Source organism: Triturus cristatus, chromosome 9 (genome assembly GCF_964204655.1).
Source record: "Triturus cristatus chromosome 9, aTriCri1.1, whole genome shotgun sequence".
NCBI lineage: Eukaryota > Metazoa > Chordata > Amphibia > Caudata > Salamandridae > Triturus > Triturus cristatus.
Window position 1 is genome coordinate 1,142,020,529 of NC_140592.1, and position 25,657 is coordinate 1,142,046,185.

At 47.6% G+C, this 25,657-nt stretch overlaps 1 protein-coding gene across 5 annotated transcripts in view; it reads left to right on the forward strand.

The window, feature by feature from the left end:
* Positions 1-25,657, forward strand: part of MGA (MAX dimerization protein MGA) — a 1,048,942-nt gene that overhangs the window by 664,424 nt on the left and 358,861 nt on the right. For all 5 annotated transcript variants that reach the window (XM_085627074.1, XM_085627072.1, XM_085627075.1 and 2 more), the window contains exon 13: positions 8,532-9,055. In XM_085627074.1, coding sequence (XP_085483200.1) covers positions 8,532-9,055 — 524 coding nt within the window. The remainder of the gene's footprint in view (positions 1-8,531; positions 9,056-25,657) is intronic.

A 25,657-nucleotide genomic window follows, 5' to 3' on the forward strand; every position in this document is an offset into this window, starting at 1 on the left:
CCCGCCTCCCCAGGTACCTGTAGCTGTTGCAGTACTATCTTACTTAGATACAATACACATGAACATCTCTATTTACTACTCTTACTAACTTCATCATCACCCTCTGCGGCAAAACAATCTAAGGATGGAGTCGATGCCCTTGCGCACTTTCACCGAAAGGAGGTGTCATTTACCTCGTGACCGGAAAGACTACTTCGAAAAAAAACAAAGTGCAAACATCCGGACCCAACACTAGATGACGAGCTATGCACAGCATGTGACTGCAGCTCTTGATGCCAAGAACAGATGCATAGTGTGGTAAGTAGCATTTTCCTTTCCTTTTTGTGGTGGGTTTAATTGTAAAAAAAATTCAAAGGGTTCTGATAGTGAAGAACTTCTGAATTCTTGTGTTGTGGGAATTTCTTGACTTCATGGATGGGATTTTGTTATGTCCCCCATTCAGGCAGGTTGGAAAAGAAGTAGTGAATCCTCCTGAAGGATGTGATATACATTATGAGTGCACATGATCTGATCCAGTGCAGATCTGTTTAGTAATTTGGCTTGTAATGTCTTCATACTATTTAGTGTGGGTTGGGATTAATTGCATGTCTGTAAAATGTGTTCAACTGTGTGCTCGGTGGGGAAAGATAGTGCTTTTCTGTATGTCTTATTGTTGATGCACTGGCTTTACATTGACGTCCGGCTTTAGCTCTGTTCTGTGACTGTAGGCTTTGTAGGAGACCCTGGTGTGCTGTAGCCTTGAGTGTTTCTAGTTTTGCCTTTGTTTGCATACTTTGAGTGTGTATATAGTCAACGTGTTAATGTAGTGAGAGGATCAAGTACTGTCACTGTTGTGCCTGCGTATGTGTACTGGGAAATGTCCTCATGTATGCAGATTTCAGGGCATGTAAATGTAGAGAATAGATTAAGGTGCTTTGTCTAATCTTAGTGTGTCATGACAGTTTGGCTGACCAGCAATTTGAAGTGTGAGTTTGCATGTTGCACAGGTGCTAATTAGATGTGTGTTTTAGATAACATGTACATTTGTATGTCAATCCAGAGAGGTGATCTGCTTGTTAAACATATTTGAGTAGGATTCATCTTTAGGAAAGTGCATGTTCGAGGCATATGAGCTGCAGATTACACACTGTGCATAGATCGCCATCTGGTGTTGGGCCCGGATGTTGCAGTTGTTTTTCTCCTGGAAAGTCTTTGGAAGTCACGAGGTATGTGACTCCTCCTTTGGATCGTATTGCGCATGGGCTTTGGCTCCATCCTCAGATTGTTTTTTTTCCGCCATCGGGCTCGGATGTGTTCTTGGAGCTCCGCTTCCGAACCGTTCCAGTTACAGTTCTTCTCATCGGCGCGCAATCCTTCCCTTCCGCGGTATTGTTCTCGATCGCGATCTCCCCACTGGGCGCGACTCATCAAGAAACTTCGATTCCAGGCGTCGACGCAGGCCTTCGGGCCTACCTCAGCTCCGGTCCTGGCTCATGGAAAGGACTCCATTTAAGAAGTGTCCTCGATGTAGGTCCAAATTTCCCCACACCGATCTCCATTAGGTGTGCAACCTCTGCCTCTCTCCAGAACACGAGGCTCGAGACTGTCCGGCGTGCAAATCCTTCCGGTCCAAAAAGACTATTCGAGACCGAAGAGCCAGGAGAACCATGGAGAAGGCGTCGATGTTCCCGAAGAACAGCACACCGAAGAGGGCCTCGTCAGCGCCTCCGAAGCCGATGACTCAGATGTCGAGGACATCACTCCGGCACAGAGGGGCGTGAGTACTACTATCGATCCCCACCCCTCACCCTCGACGGCATCGAAAAAGGCTTCGGTCACGCCTTCGCCCTCGGGCCTAGGCACGACCAAAGACACTGCTTAGCATTCCTCGCTTTCGGGCCCGGTTAAGAAGCCCATCAAGCCTTCTGGCAGCTCGGTCTCGAGCCAGCCTGCCATCGGTGCCGGAAAACACTCTGCACCGAAAAAGAAAATGGCTTCCTCCGCGCCGACTTCCACACCGAAACACTCGGCGCCGAAGACACCCAATAGCTCCTCGGTATCGACGCCATCTTCGGAACCGAGCAGGAAAGCCAAACCCATCGACACCCACACATCGAAGCCGAAAGCCATCTCGGAACCGAGGAAACAACCGGACATGTCTAAACCACACAGTTCAAAACAACGAACTGATGATTCCAAGACTAAAAAACCACTGGCTCCGACCCCTTCGGCGCAGGCGGATCGACTGCTCACAGAGGAACTGTTTTGGCCCGATCCACTCCAAAAAAACTCTTACTAAAAACCCTAAAACTGGACATTTGATGATCAGCATCAAAAAGAGGCCGCTGGACAAGCCTTCCCCGGGTCCACCTCCAAAGAAAAGGGACTGTGGTACCTCCCCGTTGAGACTACCCTCACCCCCTCCTCCACCTCCTCCTCCATCTCCTCCGCCTCCACTACCTCATCATTCTCCCACACCCTCTCCAGATGAGGATGATGACGATGTCTATGAAGACATAGGGGAGGGGCCCCGTGACCAACCCACTGGAGACCCCACTCCTACAGGCTCCCCAGACCCATGGGACGACTACAACATCCCAGACGTCCCTAACGTCCCGCAGGACGACATTTACCCTTCAAGACCCCCCCCCCCCCCCCCCCCCCCCCCGAAGACACTTTGGGGTTTAACCAGCTGCTACATAGGGCTGCACACTACCACGGAGTTGATCTCCATACAGACCCCGTGGAGGAGGACTTCCTCCTAGACACTTTTGATACCACCCACAGGGCCACTTCCATTCTGCCCATGCTTAAAGGTGTTATCAAACACGCGCCAGAGGTCTTTAAAGACCCGGTCAGAGCCAGGGTCATCAACCCCCGTATCGAAAAGAAATATAAGGCCGCCCCTACAGACCCCACCTACATCAGAGGGCCCGCACCACTAGACTCCCTCGTAGTCTCCACTGCAAGGAAACATGCAGACTCCCAGGCATCAGGCGAGGCACCACCACCTGATAGAGTCCAAACTTCTAGATGCCTCTGGCAAGCGAACAGCATCTCAGGCGGCCAACATATGGCACATTGCGAACACACAAGCGCTTTTAGCACGATACGACAGGGCGCATTATGATGAGCTAGAAGCAATCATGCAGCACCTCCCTGACAAGTACAAGAATAGAGCCAACGAGCTAATCCAGGAGGGAAAAACCATCACCAACACCTCCATACGCTGTGCTCTCGATGTTGCCGACACCGCCTCTAGGGCAATTAACACCAGCGTCCTCCTCCGTAGGCATGCCTGGCTGCGCACTTCGGGTTTTAAACCAGTGGTACAGGCTTCCATCCTTAACCACCCCTTTGACCAAGAACATCTCTTTGGCCCAAACGTAGACGTAGCCCTTGAGAAGAGGAAGAAAGACACCGATACGGCAACATCTATGGGAGCCTTACAGTCACACCCTCCTAGACGCTCCTTTCGCCGTTCTTCCTTTCGAAGCACATCTAGAGGCTACTCCTCCGACAGCGCTTCTACGTCATATAAAACCCCTACACAATCCACCTTCACTAGGGGTTACCAGAGAGGTGGCTACAGGGGTAACAACAATAAAGGCAGAGGCAAGACTAATACCTCCCGCTCTGCCTCCACTCCTACCCAATGACTTCCCTTTACTCCCCCCAGACCATCCCACTCCAGTCGGGGGCAGACTACAAAATTTCCTTCATGTCTGGGCTACTATCACCTCAGACAAATAGGTGACACAAATAATTCGGTCAGGCTATTGCCTCAAACTAAAATCAGTCCCTCCAAACATTCCACCAAAGCACCGCCCAATGTCACAGGAACATTCGTCACTTCTCAAGCAGGAGGAATCTCCCTCCTACAAAAGAGTCCGATAGAGCCAGTTCCTACTCAACAACAAAATATGGGAGTTTATTCCCTATATTTCCTCATACCAAAAAGGGACGACACTCTAAGGCCCATCCTGGACCTCAGACCCCTAAATCACTATATACATTCAGACGATTTCCACATGGTCACACTTCAACAGGTACTTCCCCTGCTCTCCCAAAACGACTTCCTTGCCACCCTAGACCTCAAGGACGCCTATTTCCACATTCCCGTTCACACAGCTCACAGAAAATATCTCAGGTTTGTAGTGGACGGTCAACACTATCAATTCAAAGTGCTCCCATTCGGAGTCACCACAGCACCGCAAGTGTTTACCAAGTGCCTAGCGGTCGTGGTAGCACATCTGCGAAGACAACACATACACGTCTTCCCATACCTGGACGACTGGCTAATAAAAGCCAGCTCATAGCACCAGTGTGTACAACACACTCACGAAACTATACACCTATTTCACCAACTGGGCTTCACAGTAAACCACACGAAGTCCCATCTGCAATCGTCCCACATAAAGCAATACCTAGGTGCCACAATAGACACTTCAAGAGCGCTAGCCTACCCCAGTCCTGCCAGGATAGCAAACATTCAGGCCCTACGTGCCAAATTTCAGCCAGAACACTCCCTTACAGCTCGAGTGTTCATGCAACTCATAGGAATGATGGCCTCTTGCATATTCATAGTACCTCATTCAAAACTCCAGATGCGTCCTCTCCAAGAATGCTTAGCGCGCCAATGGAACCAGGCCCAGGGTCAACTGACAGATCTGGCATTGGTAGACGGTCGTGCCCATCGCTCTCTGCAGTGGTGGACCACCAAAAACCTTTCCAAAGGGCGACCGTTCCTGGACCCTGTTCCTCAGATAGTACTGACAGCGGATGCGTCGCTCTCCGGCTGGGGAGCTCACCTACTACATCACACCATGCAGGGCAAGTGGACACCTCAGCAAAAGTTGCTCCACATCAACTATCTGGAGCTACTAGTAATATTCTTAGCACCAAAGGCTTTTCAGACACACATATCAGGCAAGGCCGTCCTAGTCCGCACAGACAACATGACAGCCATGTACTATTTACAAAAACAAGGCGGCACACACTCTCTGCAGCTCTCTCAACTAGCACAGAGCATATGGAGATGGGCCATACCCCAAAAAATCTTCCTCCTAGCCCAACATGTCCCAGGATTCCAGAACACTATAGCAGATCTGCTGGGCAGACAAACACAACAAATCCACTCCATCCACAAGTTCTTCACCCGTACTTTCAAATGTGGGGGCATCCACAGATAGACCTCTTCGCCACCCACAAACGCCAAATGCCCAAGCTTCGCCGCCAGATATCCACACCCATTGTCCAGAGGCAATGCGATATGGATGAACTGGTCAGGCAGATTTGCGTACGCTTTTCCGCCTCTCCCACTCATTCCCTTAGTGGTGCCCAAACTACAACAACACTCCCTCACTCTCATCCTAGTAGCTCCAACGTGGGCCAGACAACCGTGGTACACCACACTGCTGGAACTATCTGTAGTACCGCACCAAAAGTTACACCTCTCTCCAAGCCTCTTAAACCAGAACCATGGAGAGATCAGACACCCGGACCCAGCTCAGCTCAACCTTGCGATCTGGCTCCTGAAATCCTAGAATTCGGTTATCTGAATCTTCCTCCTGACTGTATGAATGTCATTAGAGAAGCTAGGCGACCTACCACTAGAGCTTGCTATGCAGCCAAGTGGAAACGTTTTGTGGTCTATTGCCACAACAATAACTTCGATCCCCTAGATGTGTCCATTCAACACATCATAAGCTATTTACTACACCTCCAAAGATGCAATCTAGCCTACATGTCTAGTAGACTGCACCTTGCAGCCATAGCAGCTTACCTGCAAAACAGGCAACATCTATCATTCTTTCGAGTACCTGCCATAAAAGCCTTCATGGAAGGCCTCAAAAGAATAATTCCCCCCAGAGTGCCACCCTCACCTGTGTGGAACCTAAATTTCGTTCTCACTAGACTAATGGGGCTACCCTTTGAACCTCTACACAAATGTGAACTTCAATTCCTAACATGGAAAACTGCCTTTCTTGTAGCCATCACTTCCATCAGAAGGGTCAGTGAATACAAGCACTCAACATTCAAGAACCTTTTCTGCAAATGCACCATAACAAGGTTGTTCTCCGTACTAATCCAAAATTCCTCCCTAAAGTCATTTCTCCTTTCCACCTAAACCAATCTGTGGAACTACCTGTATTCTTCTCGCAACCACAAACCGTTGCAGAAAGAGCTCTCCACACATTAGATGTCAAACGAGCCTTACTCTACTACATCGAGAGAACACAATCCTTTCGTAAAACCAAACAACTGTTCGTTTCCTTCTCACCACCACATAAAGGCAACTCCATCTCCAAATCTGGGATAGCTAGGTGGATTGTCAAATGCATTCAGATTTGCTACCACAAAGCAAAACAAACGCTATCTGTTCCCCCTAAAGCCCACTCTACACGTAAGATAGGGGCTTCCATGGCATTCTTAGGGCACATCCCCTTAGATGATATCTGCAAAGCAGCTACATGGTCAACACCGCACACTTTCACTAAACACTATTGTGTAGATGTGCAGGCTAAGCAACAAGCTAGTGTGGGCCAGGCTGTACTCAAAACATTGTTTCAAACCACTGCAACAGATACTGGTGGTCGCCGCTAGGGATGGGTACTGCTATACAATCTATGCACAGTGTGCAATCTGCAGCTCATATGCCTTGAACTGCAAATGCTACTTACCAGTATGCATCTGTTCTTGGCATGTAGAGCTGCAGATCTACACACGCCCACCCGCCTCCCCGGCTACCTTTATCTGTTCCAGTATATCTTATTTAGATACAACACACATGGGCATCTTCACTGTTTATTACTACGCTCCATCATTTCCCTGCTGGCGAAAAACTATCTGAGGATGGAGCCGAAGCCCATGCGCAATACGATCCAAAAGCGGAGTCACATACCTTGTGACTTCCAAAGACTTTCCAAGAGGAAAAACAACTGCAACATCCAGGCCCATCACCAGATGGCGATCTATGCACAGTGTGTAGATCTGCAGCTCTACATGCCAAGAACAGATGCATACTGGTAAGTAGCATTTGCCATATTGTCACTTGTTTTGGTATATAGACATTTGGTTAGATATATTATGTATTTTTTTGGAGGTAGTGAATGGCCGAATTTGCTCTGACCTAAACCTAGACACCAGCCCTTTAACCCTTTCTCTCCTATGTGTCTCCCCTGGAACTGCCAACCCGAATCTCAGTAATCCTAACAATTCCTTCAGTTATCAAAATGAGTCTTGGGCCTTTGCCGTTAACATGTCTTGTGGACATGGGTCACACTCCTCCAAACAATTACCTGGAGCTAACGTGGAGCTTGTGTCCGGTTCCTTCATCATGTTGGGAAGTGACGCTGACCGTAGTGCTGCTGTGTCTCTGTGAAATGACTACTTTGCTGGTTTTGGGCGGGAAGGGAGGTACGTTGCCGGGAGGCTCTGTTTGACCCATGACCCAATCAATTATAGCTGCCCTCTCATTTTTTGTATGGCACTACCCCAATCCACTATGTATTTCTTCACTTGCTGGGATCCTTGTTTCATCTCCTTGTGCATCATAACGCGTCTAGTTTTTTTTGTCTCGCGTACTTCTTGTCCCTTACCTGTCACTGTTATGTTTGCCTGTTCTTCTGGATTCTTCAGCGAATCTGGATTTCCTTCTGCAGTATTTTTACCTCTTACTGTATCCTAGGGTTTGCTTCTTGGCAGTCCTGGGGTGGATCGGCAATTCTTTTCAACTGGTATTGTGTGCTGTTGGTAGAACGGGGGCTACTTGTATTGAATGGTTAACCATCAAATCAAAGACCAGCAGGTTTAAGGAGTGACTGTTGATTCCAGGGCTTGTTAACCATCAAATCAAAGACCACAAGGTTTAAGGAATGACTGTTGCTTCTAGAGCTTGAGAGTTTTTGTTAGAATTCACAGCATAATTGTTGTCCCGTTGTTACTGTTCTGACTTTGTAAGGTGCGGATATGAAGTAGTGTCTCTACTTGTCACAGAATTATACAGTGGCTACTATTTGTCTGATTTGCTTTTGCATGGCAGTGTCGACCTGTTTAGATTGTTGTGGGTTGAGTTATGCAGAAAATGTAGTGCACATTTGACGTGGGTGAGGTAGTTCGAATTTTGTGATTATTTTGTTTTCTTACATGGCTTACTGTATTTTGGTTGATCACAGTTGTGCATTCTTTGCCATTTTTGATTACCTATTGTTTATAAAACAAAAAGGGAGGCTTGTTGTCTTGAACATGCTCCCATTCCTTGTATTTGTTAGCTGGTGCCTGGAAAAAAAGAGACTTACAGAGACTAGAAAGAAGCGCATTCTGTACTTTAGAGCTTAACATGTATATTACCGTCCTCCGCTTGAGTAGCTCCCTGCCAGTCTCAGCACACTGGCAATTTTGGTTTAGTTACTGTTTCTTTTTTTAATTAAATATATTCCCTTCTGTTAAAACAATTTAATTTTGATGCTCTATATATAAGAGACCCTTTCATCTGCATCAATTAGTTTTTTTCCTATCTATATCCGATTCTGTTTTCTTACTTTTCACAGACAAAAGCTGGAGGTTGGCACACAGCAAGACTAATACTTCCATCTCCCGTGTTCAGAAAATCAGCTCTGGTGGGCCAACTAAGCTCATAGAAATCATATCGGACTGCAACTGGGAAGAGGATCGCAACACCATCTTGAACATCCTATCTCAGCAAATCAATAGTAATATGCCACGGTCTCTGAAGGTGGGGAACTTTATTGTTGAACTGGCATCAGAGGGCAAGAACCGTGATGAGAAGCATCCTCCATTTGTCTCATCAAGGGTGAAAATTTCAATGCCGTCATGTCAGGGCAAGGATGAGGATGATGAAATGTCTGAACTAGAGAATTCAGAAATCTGTTCTTTATCATCAAGCTGCCGAAAAGCTGAAATTGCAGAATTTCCTTATGACGATACTTCAGACACTATTCCAGAAAAGTCTCCCTGTTGTAAAGGGCTGCCCTTTTACACTGGAGTATCTCCTGCTGGCAGGTTGATTGCCAATAAGCATGCACCTGATTCAAATGCATCTGGGCTTATTCAGGTGAGTTCATGTTTTTCCTGAATGTCAGCCCTTCTCTCATTTAATGTAACTGCATCTGTCTGCATTTTGTTTTTAAAACGTATAATTTATCCATGCATCATTGGGTCTTAGAGACTACACTAAACTAGATTTTTATGCTGCAGAACATTTTATATTGTGAGGCATGTTTTTCTTCGTTTCATTGAGCTAAACCTAACTTTGACTGATTGAAATAATGATTTAATTTGAAAAGACTGCTCAATCCCATCAGATTTTCATTGATCTAAGCAAAAACAATATCTCCTTTAATTTGTTGGATCCCCAAACACTTTGAAAAATGTATCTCAAAGTTTCTAATACAGCAACATATCTTTGAGACATTCATGCATTTGCCACAAATGTATATATTGATATAATACATTTCCATTTGTGCCAGCAGCACAAGCATGGCAACCACGTCAGAATACAGGAGACTAAATGAAACCTACAACCAAAACAGGGGTCTATTCAAACATAAAACAATCCTTTATGCTTCGTAGTGCCAAGATCCTGGTCAGAATCCTTCCTCTTGAATCCAACAATCCAGTTCTTATAGGCACCCCGTATATCACTAGGTACTAATGCAGGGTGAGACAGACTGATTGTGTTCCTTAAACTTGTTGCATATTTTTTTTTGCTTAGTTTTATATAGCGCGAACTTGACCCAAATCCAATCAGGTATCGGAGCGCTTTACATAGCACCAGTTACGTTACATGAGGACACACATTAATTTTTTTGTTAGGCACGGGAGATTAAGTGATTTGTCCAGAATCACAGGATGTTCAGCGTCATTACCGAGACTCGAACCCAGTTCCCCAGGTCCGAGGTCGAACGCCCTAGCCGTTAGGCCGCAGTGTCTTTAGCTGATCCTCTGCAGCAGATACACCTTGTACACCTGAAGGTAATGGATCATTACAGTAACTATGTAGCCAACCCTACATGACTGTCTGTGGATTTGGTGTCAAGAGAGTTTAGGAAGGAAAACAACTTTAGGCTCAAACAATAGCTGCAAACTTGGTTACAAAAGTTCCTCATAAGCAAAAGGAGAATTACACAATTCCGAAAAGATGTACAGAAAAGCAGTTGCCTATTCTCTGCTCCTGCCAAAATGCTTTTAAGAGAGTATAATTATCTGATTCTTTCTTTCAAGGCCAACTTAATTCAAGAGTAAATAATCACTTCCCCCAGCCCCACTAGAACAGTTACATATATGCAAACTCAACTCCATAAATCTTTAAGAAAAACTTGCATTACAAATACATCGAGGGCAACTTATTTCACAGCAAAATTGAAGTCCAGCTGTTAGTCCTATATCATGTCAAAGACCTAACATACACCCCAAAACCAAGCACACATGGTAACACCTTCTCTCCCATAACCCTACAAGGCATACATTAAACAACTCAAAACCTCCAAAAGCTAGCTCGATATATTACTGGCCAACAAGATAATAACAATAACTTTCACCTATTAGAGCTCACTTGGAATGAAATGAACAAGTCTCTCTCACCCATGAAATTTCCCAGATGTACTAAAAACTAGCCAATTCACGAACATCTTGAAAGCAGCTAACACCCATGAAAGTCTTCTCTCCAGTGTCAGCCCACTTCCTATGAAAAAGAAGGAAACACATTGGCTGGCTGTTCTATTTTGATGAATTTATAGACTTGAGGAATAGAGTAAAGGAGTGTCACATCAGAGCCATTTTGCAATTTTGGTATAACAATAAGGTTCTCCAGTGTTGGATACTTCATAGATCCACATGCTCGAATCATTTCCCGTTGTCAAAGTGGGAATCCCACAGTAACATAGTAATCAGTATGTATTAGTATCATAGGCGATAATGGCAATAAAAAATCATTTTCGTAGCCTTTCTATGTCCTCTTTAAAAAAATGGCCAAACTTGAACTAAAAGCAATCAGGCGGCAGCACCCTCTAGAACACTCCCAATAAAGTCCCTTTAATTTCTACTGTACGTCGTGTGAAGAGTCTCCTTGAGCTCTGCTCAGTTTTGACCTCTTTAAAGTTGCAGAATTATCTACAGCTACTGTGTCTGATACTTCTAAGAAAAGTTTATTCAGGTCCTGCAAAATCTGTGGAAAGAAAAGGGTACATGTAGACGAACCACATAAGAACTGCATGTTCGAGGCATGTGGGCTGCTGAATTCATATCTGTGCATAGATCGCCGCCTAGTGTTGGGTCCGGATGATTGCACATTGTTGTCCTGGAAGAGTCTTCGAAGTATCACGAGATAGGTGGCTCCTCCCCTGAACTACAGTGCGCATGGGCATCCTCTCCATCCTTAGATTGTTTTTTTCCGCCATTGGGTTCGGATGTGCTTATCTTAGCTCAAGTTAGGAAAATTTAGTGTAAGGCCAAAAGGCCTTTAGTTCTCGTCGGTACTGTTCCCGTTCGGTATCGACCAGTTTCTTTAGTGCTTTAGCACCTTCTTCAAGCTTTTCGGATCCGCTTGGTCCGAACATCGAACTTCGATCGATGATGGAATCGAGGACTCCCTTCAAAAGATGTCCTTTATGCCACGCGAAATACCCACAAATCGACGTCCATCCGGTATGCAACAAATGTCTCTCACCGGATCACGATGAGTCGAAATGTATGGCCTGCGCCCGGTTCCGCTCGAAGAAGACTCTACGGAATCGACGGGCAGCGAGATTGGAGGCGCAGCAATCGGCGCCTGCCCCGGCCAACATCTTTAGCACCGAGGACGAAGACGCCGAGAGCGTAGAAGACGTAGACTCCAGCCACGCTTCCGAACATGACTCCCGATCGGAAGACGACGATGAGGTGATCTTTGAGGGCGAAGACGTCGTCGAAGAGGTAGGAGACTACGATGAGGCCCTTGGGGCCGAGGAAGATAGCTCCAGCGAAGAGCTAGGCCAACCCGTCGATACGGAGGCCGAGAAACTAAGTCGTCATAAGGCTCAGGTCGAGGGATCGCCTGCGGGCCTTACCCAAGATCAATCACACGGTTCTTCGGCCCCGGAGCCATTATTATCGAAGACGACTGGATTCCTTCAGTGAAACCGAAACCTTCCATCGCACCTGTTCCATCGAAACCAAAAGTGAAACTGGTTGCAATCGGCTCGAAGGCCTCGAAGCCCTCCACTCCTTCGACGCCGGCAAAGGTCATTGGCTCCGACCGCGCCAAAAGAGTTTTCGGTGCCGAGCTCACCGCAACGGGTCCGGGCGCCGAGCCGAAGAAGAAGGCCCTCGATCCCCACACGGCGCCTCGGCCTCTGGCACCGAAGATTACGGCCCACACCACTAAGGTCAAGGTGGCCGACCCGTCGACGTCGAAGACGGCGGCGCCTGCCAAGTCATCGACTCCGACGAGCGTCGATGCCTCCCTTCGAATCGACGACCCAAAGACTGCAAAAAAGTCAGATGCCGCTTAGACGCCTACCTCCAAGGTGCCGATAGGTTCCAAGGCACCATCTGCGTTCACCGTGCAACAGGTCTCAGCATCGTTGCAACGCATCAGGGACCTGGCAACCCTCCACTCTACATCTGGTCCCGAAACGCACAAGGCCGCAAAATCACACTCGGCGCCGGCGAACATCACATTTGGATTGCCGCCACCCACGGCGCCGAAAATGTTCGAGATTCGGACACGTGTCCGCCAAACACAGTCCCCATCCACTGGACACACCGATATCGAGCCTTCACAGGCACACTTTATCGACGCCGACACTGGTAGGTTGATGCTCCGCAAGCAGAAAATCACGCCAGAGAGGGGCTTAGACTCATACAAAATTCCTCTGAAACACAAATTGCCGGCAGGATCAGAACCAGTGCTTCATGAACACTTTCAACCCTTCCATCAGGATCCACCGTCCTTTTCTCCTACGCATTCAGAGGCAGACGCAGGAGAGGACTATGTAGGGGATGATACCACCTACCCTGGGGATATCGATCCTGATGATCACTTGCAAGACCCAGATCAGGCATGGGATGACCCCACCGAGCAGGGTAACGCACCAGATACTCCTGACACGCAGCTTTACAATATAAAGACATCTCCCACGGAGGACACTGCTGCCTTTAATGCCCTCATAGAACGGGCTGCTGCCAATCATGGAGTGGAACTCCATTCTGACACTGTAGAAGAAGACTTCTTAGTGGACACTTTCGCCTCTTCTGAAAAAACTGTCAAAACTCTGCCAATGTTAAAGGGAGTTCTAAAACCTGCAAAAGACATTTTTAAAGAAACAACCAGGGCACGGGTGCTGAACCCCAGAATCGAGAAGAAATACAAGCCTGCACCCGGAGACCCTATGTACATTAGAGGTCAGTTACCTTTAGACTCCATGGTTGTTGCTAATGCTCGCAAAAGAGCCCACTCACAAACAACGGGTGATGCTCTTCCCCCAGACAAGGAGTCCAAAGTGCTGGAGACATCAGGCAAACGGATAGCAGCGCAAGCGGCAAATATCTGGCGCATTGCCAACACACAGGCACTCCTGGCCCGTTATGATAGGTCCCACTACGACACACTGGAATCACTGCTACAACATTTGCCAGATGAATACAAAGAGGCAGCGGAGCTCCTTATCAGAGAGGGACAACTCCTTACCAGTGCGTCCATCAAATGCGCACTGGATGCAGCCGACACTGCAGCGAGGGCGATCAACATAAGCGTCATGTTGAGGAGGCACGCATGGTTGAGAATCTCAGGCTTGAAGCCTGAGATTCAGAACAATATCTTAAATGAACCGGTCAACCCAGACTATTTATTCGGCCCTGAAGTTGACACTACCCTCGAAAAAATTAAGAAAGACACTGAAACTGCAAAATCAATGGGGGCTCTGCAGTCGCAGCAGTTTCGTAGTGGCTCCTTTCGTCTCCCCGGGAATAGAGGAGCAGCTAGAGGTCAGTGGTCCCAGCAGCAGTACAATAAAGGGGGCACACAAAGTAACTATGATAAAACCACCAGAGGTGGATATCGTGGATCCAGCACCAAAGGCAGAGGACGTGGGTACGGCAACACCAGGTCCTCACCGAAAAACAAACAGTGACGCCTTCTCCCTGCCCCCCGACCACATAACACCTGTCGGGGGGAGACTCCAGCAGTTCCTGTCAGTCTGCAAAACCATCACCACAGACGGGTGGGTCAGGGACATTATCCAGCACGGTTACTGTCTCGAATTAACGTCCACTCCACCCAACATACCGCCAAAGCACCATCCTATGTCCGTAGAGCACTTGGCATTATTGCAGCAGGAAGTACTAAGTATGCTGCAAAAAGGTGCAATAGAGGTCGTGCCCGTCAACCAACAGGGGACAGGGGTGTACTCTCTGTACTTCTTAATCCCAAAAAAGGACGGTTCGCTCAGACCTATACTAGACCTGAGACCCCTCAACCACTACATTCTCTCAGAGCATTTCCATATGCTCACCCTACAGCAGGTTCTACCGCTACTCAGTCAGGGAGACTTCCTAGCCACACTGGACTTGAAAGATGCGTATTTCCACATACCCATACACCCATCACACAGAAAATATCTCAGGTTCACTATTCAGGGGCATCGCTATCAGTTCAAAGTTCTCCCCTTCGGAGTAAAAACGGCACCCAGGGTCTTTACCAAGTGCCTAGCAACAGTGGCTGCACATCTACGGAGACAACACATTCACGTCTTCCCTTACCTGGACGACTGGCTTGTTCAGGCAAAGTCAGCCCAGCAATGTGCCAGCCACATGTCCCTCACCATTCACCTTCTTCACAGTCTGCGATTCTCACTAAATTACCCAAAATCACATCTCCAACCCGCACACGTAAGACAGTACCTGGGCGCGACCATAAACACTCTGGCAGCCACAGCTCAGCCAAATTTAGGGAGGATCAACAGCATGCAACTGCTGATCACAAAGTTCAAACCTCAACTCTCCCTTCCTGCGCGAGTGTTCATGCAGTTGATAGGCATGATGGCCTCCTGCATTTTCATAGTCCCGCACGCGAGACTACATATGAGCCCGCTTCAGGAGTGCTTGGCACGTCAATGGAATCCGGCTCACGGGCAATTAAAAGACCTAGTGTTGGTGAGCGGTCGGGCATACGACTCTCTGCATTGGTGGAATCCACAAAACCTTTGCAAGGGCCGACCGTTCCAAGAGCCTGTTCCACAAATAATACTGACAGCGGACGCCTCTCTCCAGGGTTGGGGAGCTCATGTACTCAATTACACAGTGCAGGGACTATGGACGACACAGCAAAAGAAGATGCACATCAACGTTCTGGAACTGATGGCAATCTTCCTAGCCATGAAGGCATTCAAAGTACACTTGTGCAACAAAGTCGTGTTGATCCGGACGGACAACATGACTGCCATGTACTACATACAGAAGCAGGGAGGAACGCACTCTCCACAGTTGGCTCATCTAGCTCAGAGCATGTGGAAGTGGGCCATTCAGAGGAACATATTCCTCATGGCGGAACACCTCCCCGGCAAGGACAACCAGATGGCGGATCTGCTCAGCAGACACAGCCACCAGATGCACGAGTGGGAGCTACATCCGTCAGTACTCCAACCCTACTTCCAACAGTGGGGTCATCCAGAGATAGACTTATTCGCCACAAACGAAAACGCAAAATGCCAAAGCTTTGCCGCCAGGTTCCCACATCCGCAGTCACAGGGCAATGCGTTATGGATGAACTGGTCCGGCAGATTTGCGTACGCTTTTCCCCCAGCGCCATTAATCCCGCTAGTGGCACGCAAACTGCGACAACACTCACTGACACTCATCCTAGTTGCTCCCACATGGGCACGCCAACCATGGTACACCACCTTTCTAGAACTTTCCGTGGTGCCGCATCAAAGGCTGCGGATCATACCCGCACTTTTAACGCAGAACCATGGCGAAATTCTGCACCCAGATCCGCAACAGCTGAACCTGGCAATCCTGCTCCTGAAGTCTTAGAGTTTGGCTACCTAAACCTGCCACCTGAATGTATGGACATCATCAAGGAGGCCAGAAGACCCACTACCAGAGCTTGCTATGCGGCTAAATGGAAAAGGTTTGTCATTTACTGCAACAACAATGACATTAACCCGCTGGACACATCCATTCAAAACATCATCTGTTACCTCCTACACTTATACCGATGCAATCTGGCATACAACTCCATACGTATCCATTTAACCGCGATAGCAGCCTATCTTCAAAACAGGCAGCACCTCTCTTTATTCAGAGTGCCTGCCATCTAAGCCTTCTTGGAGGGACTCAAACGAGTAATTCCCCCAAGACACCCACCGGCACCGGTGTGGAACCTCAATGTGGTCCTCACCAGATTAATGGGGCCACCCTTTGAACCTCTCCATTCATGTGAGATTCAATTCCTCACCTGGAAAGTAGCCTTCTTAGTGGCAATCACTTCGTTAAGAAGAGTTAGTGAACTCCAGGCACTCACCATTCAAGAGCCATTCATACAGGTTCACGCAAACAGAGTTGTACTACGTACCAACCCCAAATTCATGCCCAAAGTGATATCGCAGTTCCACATGAATCAAACTATTGAACTGCCTGTTTTCTTTCCAAGTCCACAAAATGTCGCAGAGAGAATGCTCCATACACTAGATGTAAAGAGGGCCCTCATGTACTATATAGACAGAACTAAGGACTTTAGGAAAACAAAACAACTTTTCGTTGCCTTTTCTCCACAACACAAGGGCAACGCCATTTCCAAAGCAGGGATAGCCAGATGGATCGTTAAATGTATTCAAATTTGCTATCAAAAAGCTAAACGCACATTAACAATTCCCCCACGAGCCCACTCAACACGAAAGTTAGGGGCGTCCATGGCTTCCCTAGGAAACATTCCTTTACAGGAAATATGTAGAGCAGCCACATGGTCCACTATACATACATTTATCAAACACTACTGTGTAGATGTACACTTAAAACAGCAGGCAGCTGTAGGACAGGCTGTTCTCAAAACTCTTTTTCAGACTGCTGCAGCTGGCACGGGCAGCCGCCGCTAATGGAAGGACTGCTATATAATCTATGCACAGATATGAATTCAGCAGCCCACATGCCTCGAACTGAATATGCTACTTACCAGTATGCATCTGTTCTTGGCATGTAGGGCTGCTGACATTCATATCGCCCACCCTCCTCCCCGGCGCCTGTAGCGGCTGCAGCACTCAGCATTACTGTATAGCATAGTCATCACTTACTGTATCTACTCCATCACTGCCACAATGGCGAAAAACAATCTAAGGATGGAGAGGATGCCCATGCGCACTGTAGTCCAGGGGAGGAGCCACCTATCTCGTGATACTTCGAAGACTCTTCCAGGACAACAATGTGCAATCATCCGGACCCAACACTAGGCGGCGATCTATGCACAGATATGAATGTCAGCAGCCCTACATGCCAAGAACAGATGCATACTGGTAAGTAGCATATTCATTACTGCCTCTCCCTTCAACATCATGTAAAGGAGTGAAAATATGTACACCCTTTTTCCTCTAAGACCTTGAAGGACAGGGAGGGGAGGGTACTTCTGTGGCTACAGAAATCTAAAACTCAAATCACTTCTGAGGAAGACAGTGATAAGTCGATGAGAGTCCACAAAAGGTCAAGATCATCTGACCAAGGGACATCTGAGGAGGGCAGGAAGACCTTAAAACCTCACAATAAAAACGCTCTGAGAAAGGAGGAAGCACAGTTCATCTCCACAGAGGAAGCCTCCTCACAGCCCTGTACTCTATCTATAAAAACAGGAGAGCGACCGCGTTCTTCCTCCTCAGAACTGTCGACGTAGAGAAGTAAAAATCCTGTCAGAGCCTCAATGACTGTCACAACAACGATGACAGCTGTCAATGAGAGTATTGTCATCAAAGGCACCGTTGACGCCAGCTTTACCACCAAAGACGCCATCGATGGACACCGACGACAGCTGCACTGTTAGAATTCCTACGGTTGATGCCGAAATTTATCTTGATGACGACATTGTCGACTGGGCCAGCAACTGTGATAACCAGCATTTGCAATGCAATAGGTCTCGTGTTTACTCGAGTTTGAGCTATTGGCATTGTAAGAATGTCAATTGCTTAAACTCTTGCTAATGCAAGACCTATTGCTTACCAAATGCTTGAAGGCATCGCTGAGTTTCCCCCTACTGTCTCTCCCATGGCCCATGAAGAGCTCCCCGTTTGCTACGAGTTAAATAAACAAGCCAGTGGTCACAACTGCCCACTAGAAAGCCTCCTGCAGTAAGAGAAAAGCATTAAAGAAAAAAGTGCTTACAGACTAAAGAAGATGTACTGTGTAACAACCGAAGTAAAAGGGTCAGTCCTCATGAGAGGTTACAAATGAAGACAAGGCGGTACTAAGGAGAGACTAGCAAGCCTAATAACGAATCAGAAGCCAGCATTTACGATGGACAATGACAAATATTGGGCGTAGAGTGGGCGGGCATCAAGTACATTCTCCAATACAGCATGGCTCGCAGAGCAGGGCATGCACTGCCCGGGCTCGACCTAAAAATCACAGAGATCACCAAAACAGCTTTAAGACCTGAGTTGACATCTCCATCTCCTAGTAAGGTCTCACCTCTTTTATCAAGTCACTTCTTAGACATAGAGGAATTGGATGACAACGGGCCTTTTGCGGCAGCGTACAGCTCTACAAAACCCCAGGTCAAATACCAGGATGACGATGAAGACGAACATTATTACTGTTAACATTATGCCCCTTCCAAGAGGCATTATGAACATTATCAATACCATCCTTATCCGCAGCCCAGGTATGAAGTGCAGATGCCCATGATTCTTGTTCAAGATCTGCAGGCCATGCTGCAAGATTACAGTAATAGGTTTCCTGACTCTCCACAGGAGCAGACAGTGTACCACCTTGTCCTACCTCTACAACTATGCCAAGGCACATTCTTTAACTTATAACACCTAGGAAAATACCTGCTTCAAATGTAGAGGCGTCACCAAGAGAGGACCCATAATCTTCTGAGAAGGGAGGAATGCGAGCTTCCTGTGCAATGGGATGAGTGGGACGACTACCTTGTCCCCACTTCATCGCCTCAACCGCTACATCCTTCAGTTTATCTCCCAGAGGGGGTTTTCATAACCTAATGGATCGGGCTGCAACACGATTTTATCGCCTAACATTTGTTAAACATTCAGACTGTTTTATCTAAGACTTAAAAGAAAAAGCAAAAAAGTCAAAAAGGGCCATTCCCATCATTGAGTACATCTGGGAGGAGGGGATTAAAATAATAAGTATTGGCTCCTGCATGGACAAAAAGTATACAACTACTGAGGATGGGTGCTAAATCTAGTAAGTTATGGGCATACCCTGGAGTTTGTACAGAGGCCACCAAACAGCCCTCCAAGGGGAGTGCACGCACCTCGTCTTTACTTATTGAGGAAAGAAGCGCTTGTATTGTTGGCCATAGGTACAATATAAAAGGTCCCTTATTATCAGAGAGGCATGGGATTCTACTCCTGGTTTTCTCTTATATGAAAGAAAACAGGGGAAAGGAGACCCATCCTAGACCTCAAAGCTAGACCAATTCTTACGCAAACAATCCTTCCACATGATTACTCTTTCCGACATCCTGCACCTGCTAAACACAAGAGACTACATGACCTCTCTTGACCTACCAGATGTGTATTTCCACATCCCCATACATCCCAAGCACCGCAGATATCTACGCTTCACCGTAGCTGGTACCCATTACCAGCTCCGAATCCATCCATTCACCCCCCCCCCCCCAAGTCAGCTACAATCATATTCAGCAAATGTCTCGCCCCAGTAGCAGCCACACTAAAAAAACAAGGTCATCATGTATTTTCCCACCTAGACAACTGGCTGCTGAAAGCCTCAAAACAGCAAGCTTCCAAAGCTACCAAGGCTTGCCTTTCACTGTTTCACATCTAGGCCTCACTGTGAATTATCCAAAATCCTTAACTATCCCAAGTCAAACAAAAACGTTTCTGGGAACAAATCTGGATACAAAGCCTTTCTTTCCCAAGACTGACAGCAAAGACTAGCAAACATAGCCCTAAAGATTTCCAAAATAAAAGTCAGTTTCAGTGCCGCTGTACAAGTCATTGCGGATGAGGCATCATCTCGTCCGCAATCAATCTGGTTCCGCTGGCAAGGCTCAAGATGAGGCCACTGCTAGAGGAGCTGCAAGCTCAATGCATCCAATCGGAGGGGTCATTCAAGGACTTGATAAACATCACCCCAAAGATGGTAGAGATGTTTGTGTGGTGGTCTCAAATATCTCATCTTTTGAAAGGCCTGACGTTCTTGACTTTACTACCCAACTTTATCACCACCACCGATGCCTCCTTAGAGGTCTGGGACGGCCACTTACAGGACCTACAGTTGCAAGGGAAGTGGTCAACACTTCAAAAGATGATGGAACTAAAAGCAATATCTCTCACCCTGCAAGCTTTTCTTCCATGAATAACAGGAGCATCCAGGCTGGTCTGTAAGGACAGTACTACCAGCATGTATTACATCAACAATCAAGGGACACAACGTCATTAACGCTAAATCTGGAAGCCCAAGAACCTTAGAGATGGCTTACAACCCACAAGATATCTCTAAAAGCAGAGCACATGTTGGGAGTAAGCAACACCTTAGCAGACACGCTCAGCAGAACCAGAGACAGTTGCCACGAGTGGGAACTGGATGAATCGGAGCTGGACAACATATTCTTTTGTTGGGGGCAAACCAGCGTTGGATATCATTGTGGCAGACAAGAACACCAAATGCCAGTTCTACACCAGTCGATAACCTGTTCCAGTGTTGTGGGGAAATGCCCATTCAATGAGGGTCTGGGTTTTATACATACACTTTTCCCCCTTTCTTCTCATACTAAGGATTCGCAACAAAATGAAAATGTCTTCTCATTCTAATAGCTCCCGAATGGCTCAGACAGCATTGGATTACGGAGCTCCTCATACTGTCGAAGTCCAACCCCATTCGTCTGTCGACAACTCATGCTTTTAATGAGGAGCAAGGGCCCAATCTTTCAGCCGGAGCCCGCCTCTCTCCTATTACATGCCTGGCTCCTGAATTCAACGAGTTTCAAGATGTAGATATCTCTTAAGACTGTAGAGAAATGTTGTCTAAAGAAAGAGCGGAATCTACAAGCAAGACGTACAGATTAATACGGAAGAGGTTATGCTCATGGTGTCATTAAGCTAACGTGCATCCCTTGGAAGCGTCACCTGAATAGATTCTGCCTTACCTTCTGTCACTAGCCAGAGCAGAGTTGATACAAACGTCTGTCAAGGTTCACTGTGCCTCAATATCAAGGTACAGATGTTCTGCACGTTCTTTCCCTCTTTCACAAAAATAGTCTAACAATTTATGAGGAGGATGTTTAGAGCTTTTCCCTCAGGTCGAGCTCCTCCCCCAGAAGGAATATCACTGGCAAACCACGCTCAGCAAGGACGAAAGCACACTCAACGAGGGCAATGTCCACTTCAGCTGCTCTGTTTGCAGGCGTTCCGCTAGCAAAGCTAGGGAGTGCTGTGACATTGGAAGAGCACCCACACGTTTATTCAGCACTACTGCCTGGAATCAGCGCAGAAAAGTGATGCAGCTGTAGGACAGGCGGTTTTACGTCATCTGTTCCAATAAGGTGAGCCTCTGCAACTGAAGGTGATTATTAATGTTTTACTAATGTATGTGATACCGTTGTATATTGCGTGATTGTCTTTTCATATATGGACTATTTACGCAAATTATATGGACTAGTTATGCAAGTTAATGCATAGATGGATTTACCTCCAAAAGTGTTTGCTATGCCGAGTCAAGCATATGAATCTATGAAAGATCCAATACTGGAGTGGGAAATAAGATACTTACCTGTAACTGCAGTTCCCCAGTATTGGTGTCTTTCGTAGATTCACATGCAACCCACCCTGCTCTCCGGAGAGGCTCCCCTTATTGTGAGAAAGTGGCTCTGTATATACTGTTCCTTAATAGGTATAGGGTGTACAGAGTCCACAGTCCCCCAGGGTTTGACAGAGGTTAAAGTTAGGTATAACCTTACTCTCTAAAGTGGTAGCTTGGTCGAGCAGTAAGGCAGTACCAGAGGACAGTGTAAAGCATTTATTGTACACACTTAGTCAGCAAATGGTTTCACACACTCAATAACTGAACTCTAGGCCAATGGTTTATATATAAAAAATATATGCTTGTTTTATTTTGGAACCAACAATTTGAATTAAAATGTACTTTCTCAACAGTAGATGTTTCATATAAATACTTTTGCAATATGCAATAGACTTTAGTAAACAGTTACAAGTGGTTGCAGTAGGCAACTCTATTTTTAAACACAACAATACATTGAGCTCAATGGTAAATTCAAGTTATTTGCAACAGGTTACTTTTTAGATTACTTTTGGAATTCCAGGACTGGATCCTAGATTCAGTCCTGGATCAGTTCTCAGAATCAAGTGATGAAAGTCGACTTAAGTACTGTAATGATTTTTAACTAATATTTAGCTATTTTAAAAGTTGACACTTAAAATATTTCAGAGAAAACAATCAATGATTCCCTATGGAAGAAAATGCAGGTTACAGGTACAGTATGTTCTCGTTACTTTTGTAATCCATTACTGGGTGCCTAGACTCAGTACTGGGACCTTTATCCAAAACGGGTAAGCAATTACGTTTTCAGATATTATACGATTTTTGAAGAATATTTAAAGATTGCAGAAATCGACACTTAGAAGAAATTTCACAGAAAAACAGTCAATGGTTTCCTATGGAAGAAAATTGAGTTAAGGGTAAGTACAGTTGTAGAGATTTTTCAGAGTCAGTGCTGGGCACCAAGATCCAGCACTGGGAGTTTACCTAGGAACAGGTGAGTAAATTCGTTTTTGTCACTCGGCTGATTCTTGGTGAATATTTGAAGATTTAAAAAGTCCACACTTAGAAGAAATTTCAGGAAAAAGCCAGTCAATGTTACCCTATGAGGAAAATAGAGTTTGCGGTTTAAGGGTAAGTACTCGACTGGCAGAGTTGAGGTTCTGGGCACAGACTCAGGGGTCTCCCAGGGTCAGGTAGGTACAGTTGGTTCACCCTCAGCGGCTCTAGGGCGGCCGGGTGCAGAGAGAGTTAGGCCCAATGTTATCCTATGAGGGATAGGGGGGCCTTGTTTGGTGGCTGCTGACTGGCAAGCCACGCAGCTGTGGGAGCTGGGCTCCTGGTCACTTACTCAGGGCAAGTGGGGAAGTAGGAAGGAGTAGAGTTTTCACAGCCAGGGCCACTCGGGCGGCTGGGTGCAGAGTGCTTTTGAGCCTTCGGGCGCTCAATGGATGTCAATGGGAAATCTCCGGTTAGGAAAAAGACTGCAAGCTCGGGGACGAGGACTCTTCAGGTGCCACCACCACTTCGAGAGGTAAGTTGGGTAGTTGGAGGATAGGTAGGTACCCCGGGGTTGGACACAGGGGGCCGTGGGGCGCCGCGTGCAGGGGTGCCTTTAGGTGTCGGGAAATCTTACCCTCAGTTGATCGCGGTTGGGGGGGCACCTGGTTCTGAGGCTGCAGGCTTCTTCAGGAATGTCGAGGGAGGTCCTTGGGTGCCGGACTCGGGGTCACAGTCGCCGTTGGGTCGTCCTCAGGGTCTTTGTTCACTCCGGCACTGGCCAGGCTCGGCTGGTTCAGAGTGTGCTGGGTTCGCGGTTCCGGGCTGCTGCAAGGCGTTAGAGATAGGTTTCGAGTAGAGCCTCTACTCATGGGAGTCCCAGGGGCTTAGAGCCAAAAGGTAGCCAGGTCCTCCGGGGTTGGTGAGGTTGCTGGCCACGAGAGATGCCGCGCTGGAGCAGGAGCAGGTTCGAGGGTCGACAGGCCAGTAGGGCTGGGGCCAAAGCAGTTGGTGTCTACTTCTTTTTAGCAGCTGCAGGGCAGGTCTTTGTTCTTCTTGTTCTTCTTGTAGTTTCGAATCTGGGATCTGGGGAAGGAAGGTTCAGGGTGCCCCTAAATACTAGATTTAGGGGCGTTACAGGTAGGTGAAGGGCAGGGGCCAATGGGTCCCTGTCCTGGGGTGGGGACACCCCCTATCCTGCCTCTCTCCTGTGGGAGGGGGGCAGGAGTCTAGTCCTGATTGGGCAGGGCTTCCCATCTTCAAGATGGCGAGAGCTCGGAGATGTGCTTCACCTCGCCTCCCCCACCTGAGGGGTGGGGTTGGCAGGCTGGCACATCCCCTGTCCTTATTTGGGGTTTCCGGCCAAGCTTCCCGCCAGAGTGGGGGGTTGCAGTGGCCCGGGGAAGCTCACAGAGGCAGAATGCCTTTGAAGCTTCCCCCTGCCCATCCTGGGGGAGGAGATTTAGCACCTCGCCCAGGATGTGCATTGTTGCAGACCCAGGAGAGCAGGGGCTCTCCTACCCAGAGGTCCAGCAACATGTCTGCTGTGTGGCAGCCTAGGCAGCCTCAGAACAGACGTGGATTGTAGGTTTAGGTTTCAGGGGGCCTCTCTAAGATGCCCTTTGTGGTGCTTTTTACATTAAATCACACACTGGCATCAGTGTGGATTTAATGTGCTGAGCAGTTTGATACCAAACTTCTCAGTCTTCAGTGCTGCCATTATGGTGCTGTGGAGTTCGTGTTTGACACGCTCCCAGCACCTAATACTCTTAGCTGGCAGCACTGCACTTACAGGACCCAGGAATGGACCTGGGTACTGTAGGGGCACAGGGCTCCTGCCTCTGTGTCCACACCACTGGCATAGGGCACCCAGCTAGAGGGGTGGCTGATGGATGCCAGGGCAGTGTAGGTTGTGGGCATGACATACAGGGATGTGTGCCATGTCGACTCTCTGTTTTGTCTTGTATCCAGACACTCAGCCTGCAAGAGCAGTGTGTGTGTGTTAGGGTACAGGGCCTCTAAGGGTGGCACAATGAGTGCTGCAGCCCTTAGAGGCCTTCCCTGGTCACAAGGCCCTGGGTACCTAGGGTACCATTTACCAGGGGCTGACATGTGGCCAGGGTTTGCCAATTTGGGTTTTGGCTGTTAGGCAGTTTTTAGGGAAGGAACACAGGCCCTGGGCACCTGATTGGCAGGAGCCCAGGGCACAACAAGGAAAAGTGCATCAGCTATCAGGCAAAAAAAGGTCAGGTTCGCCGGAAGAGACCTCCACGTGGTGTTGGACCACCCTAACTCTGGCCCTGTGTGTCAGGTGCAGAGTGGTGCAGACTTGCTGATTTGGCCGGAGCCAGATTGTATGGGTGAGCAAATCCAGTGCTCACGGGAGACAAATTCTTAATTTGGGGAGGCAGGGCAGGTCCTCCGGGTTCTTGGAGGCTGCTGGCTGCAGAAAATGCCAGGATTTCGCTGGAGCAGGTTCAAAGTGGGGACAGGCCGGTAGGGCTGGGGCCGGGACCAAGTTAATGGACATTCTCCTCTTCTTAGTTAAGCACAGCTTCTTCGGTCATTCTTCTTCTCTCTTCTTTTCTGAGGAGGCAAAGTTCAGGGTTGCCCCTAAATACTAGATTTAGGGGTATTACAGGTAGGTACAGGTCGGGACCAATGGGTCCCTTCCTTGGGGTAGTTTTACCCCCTATTATCTATTATGCCACCCTCC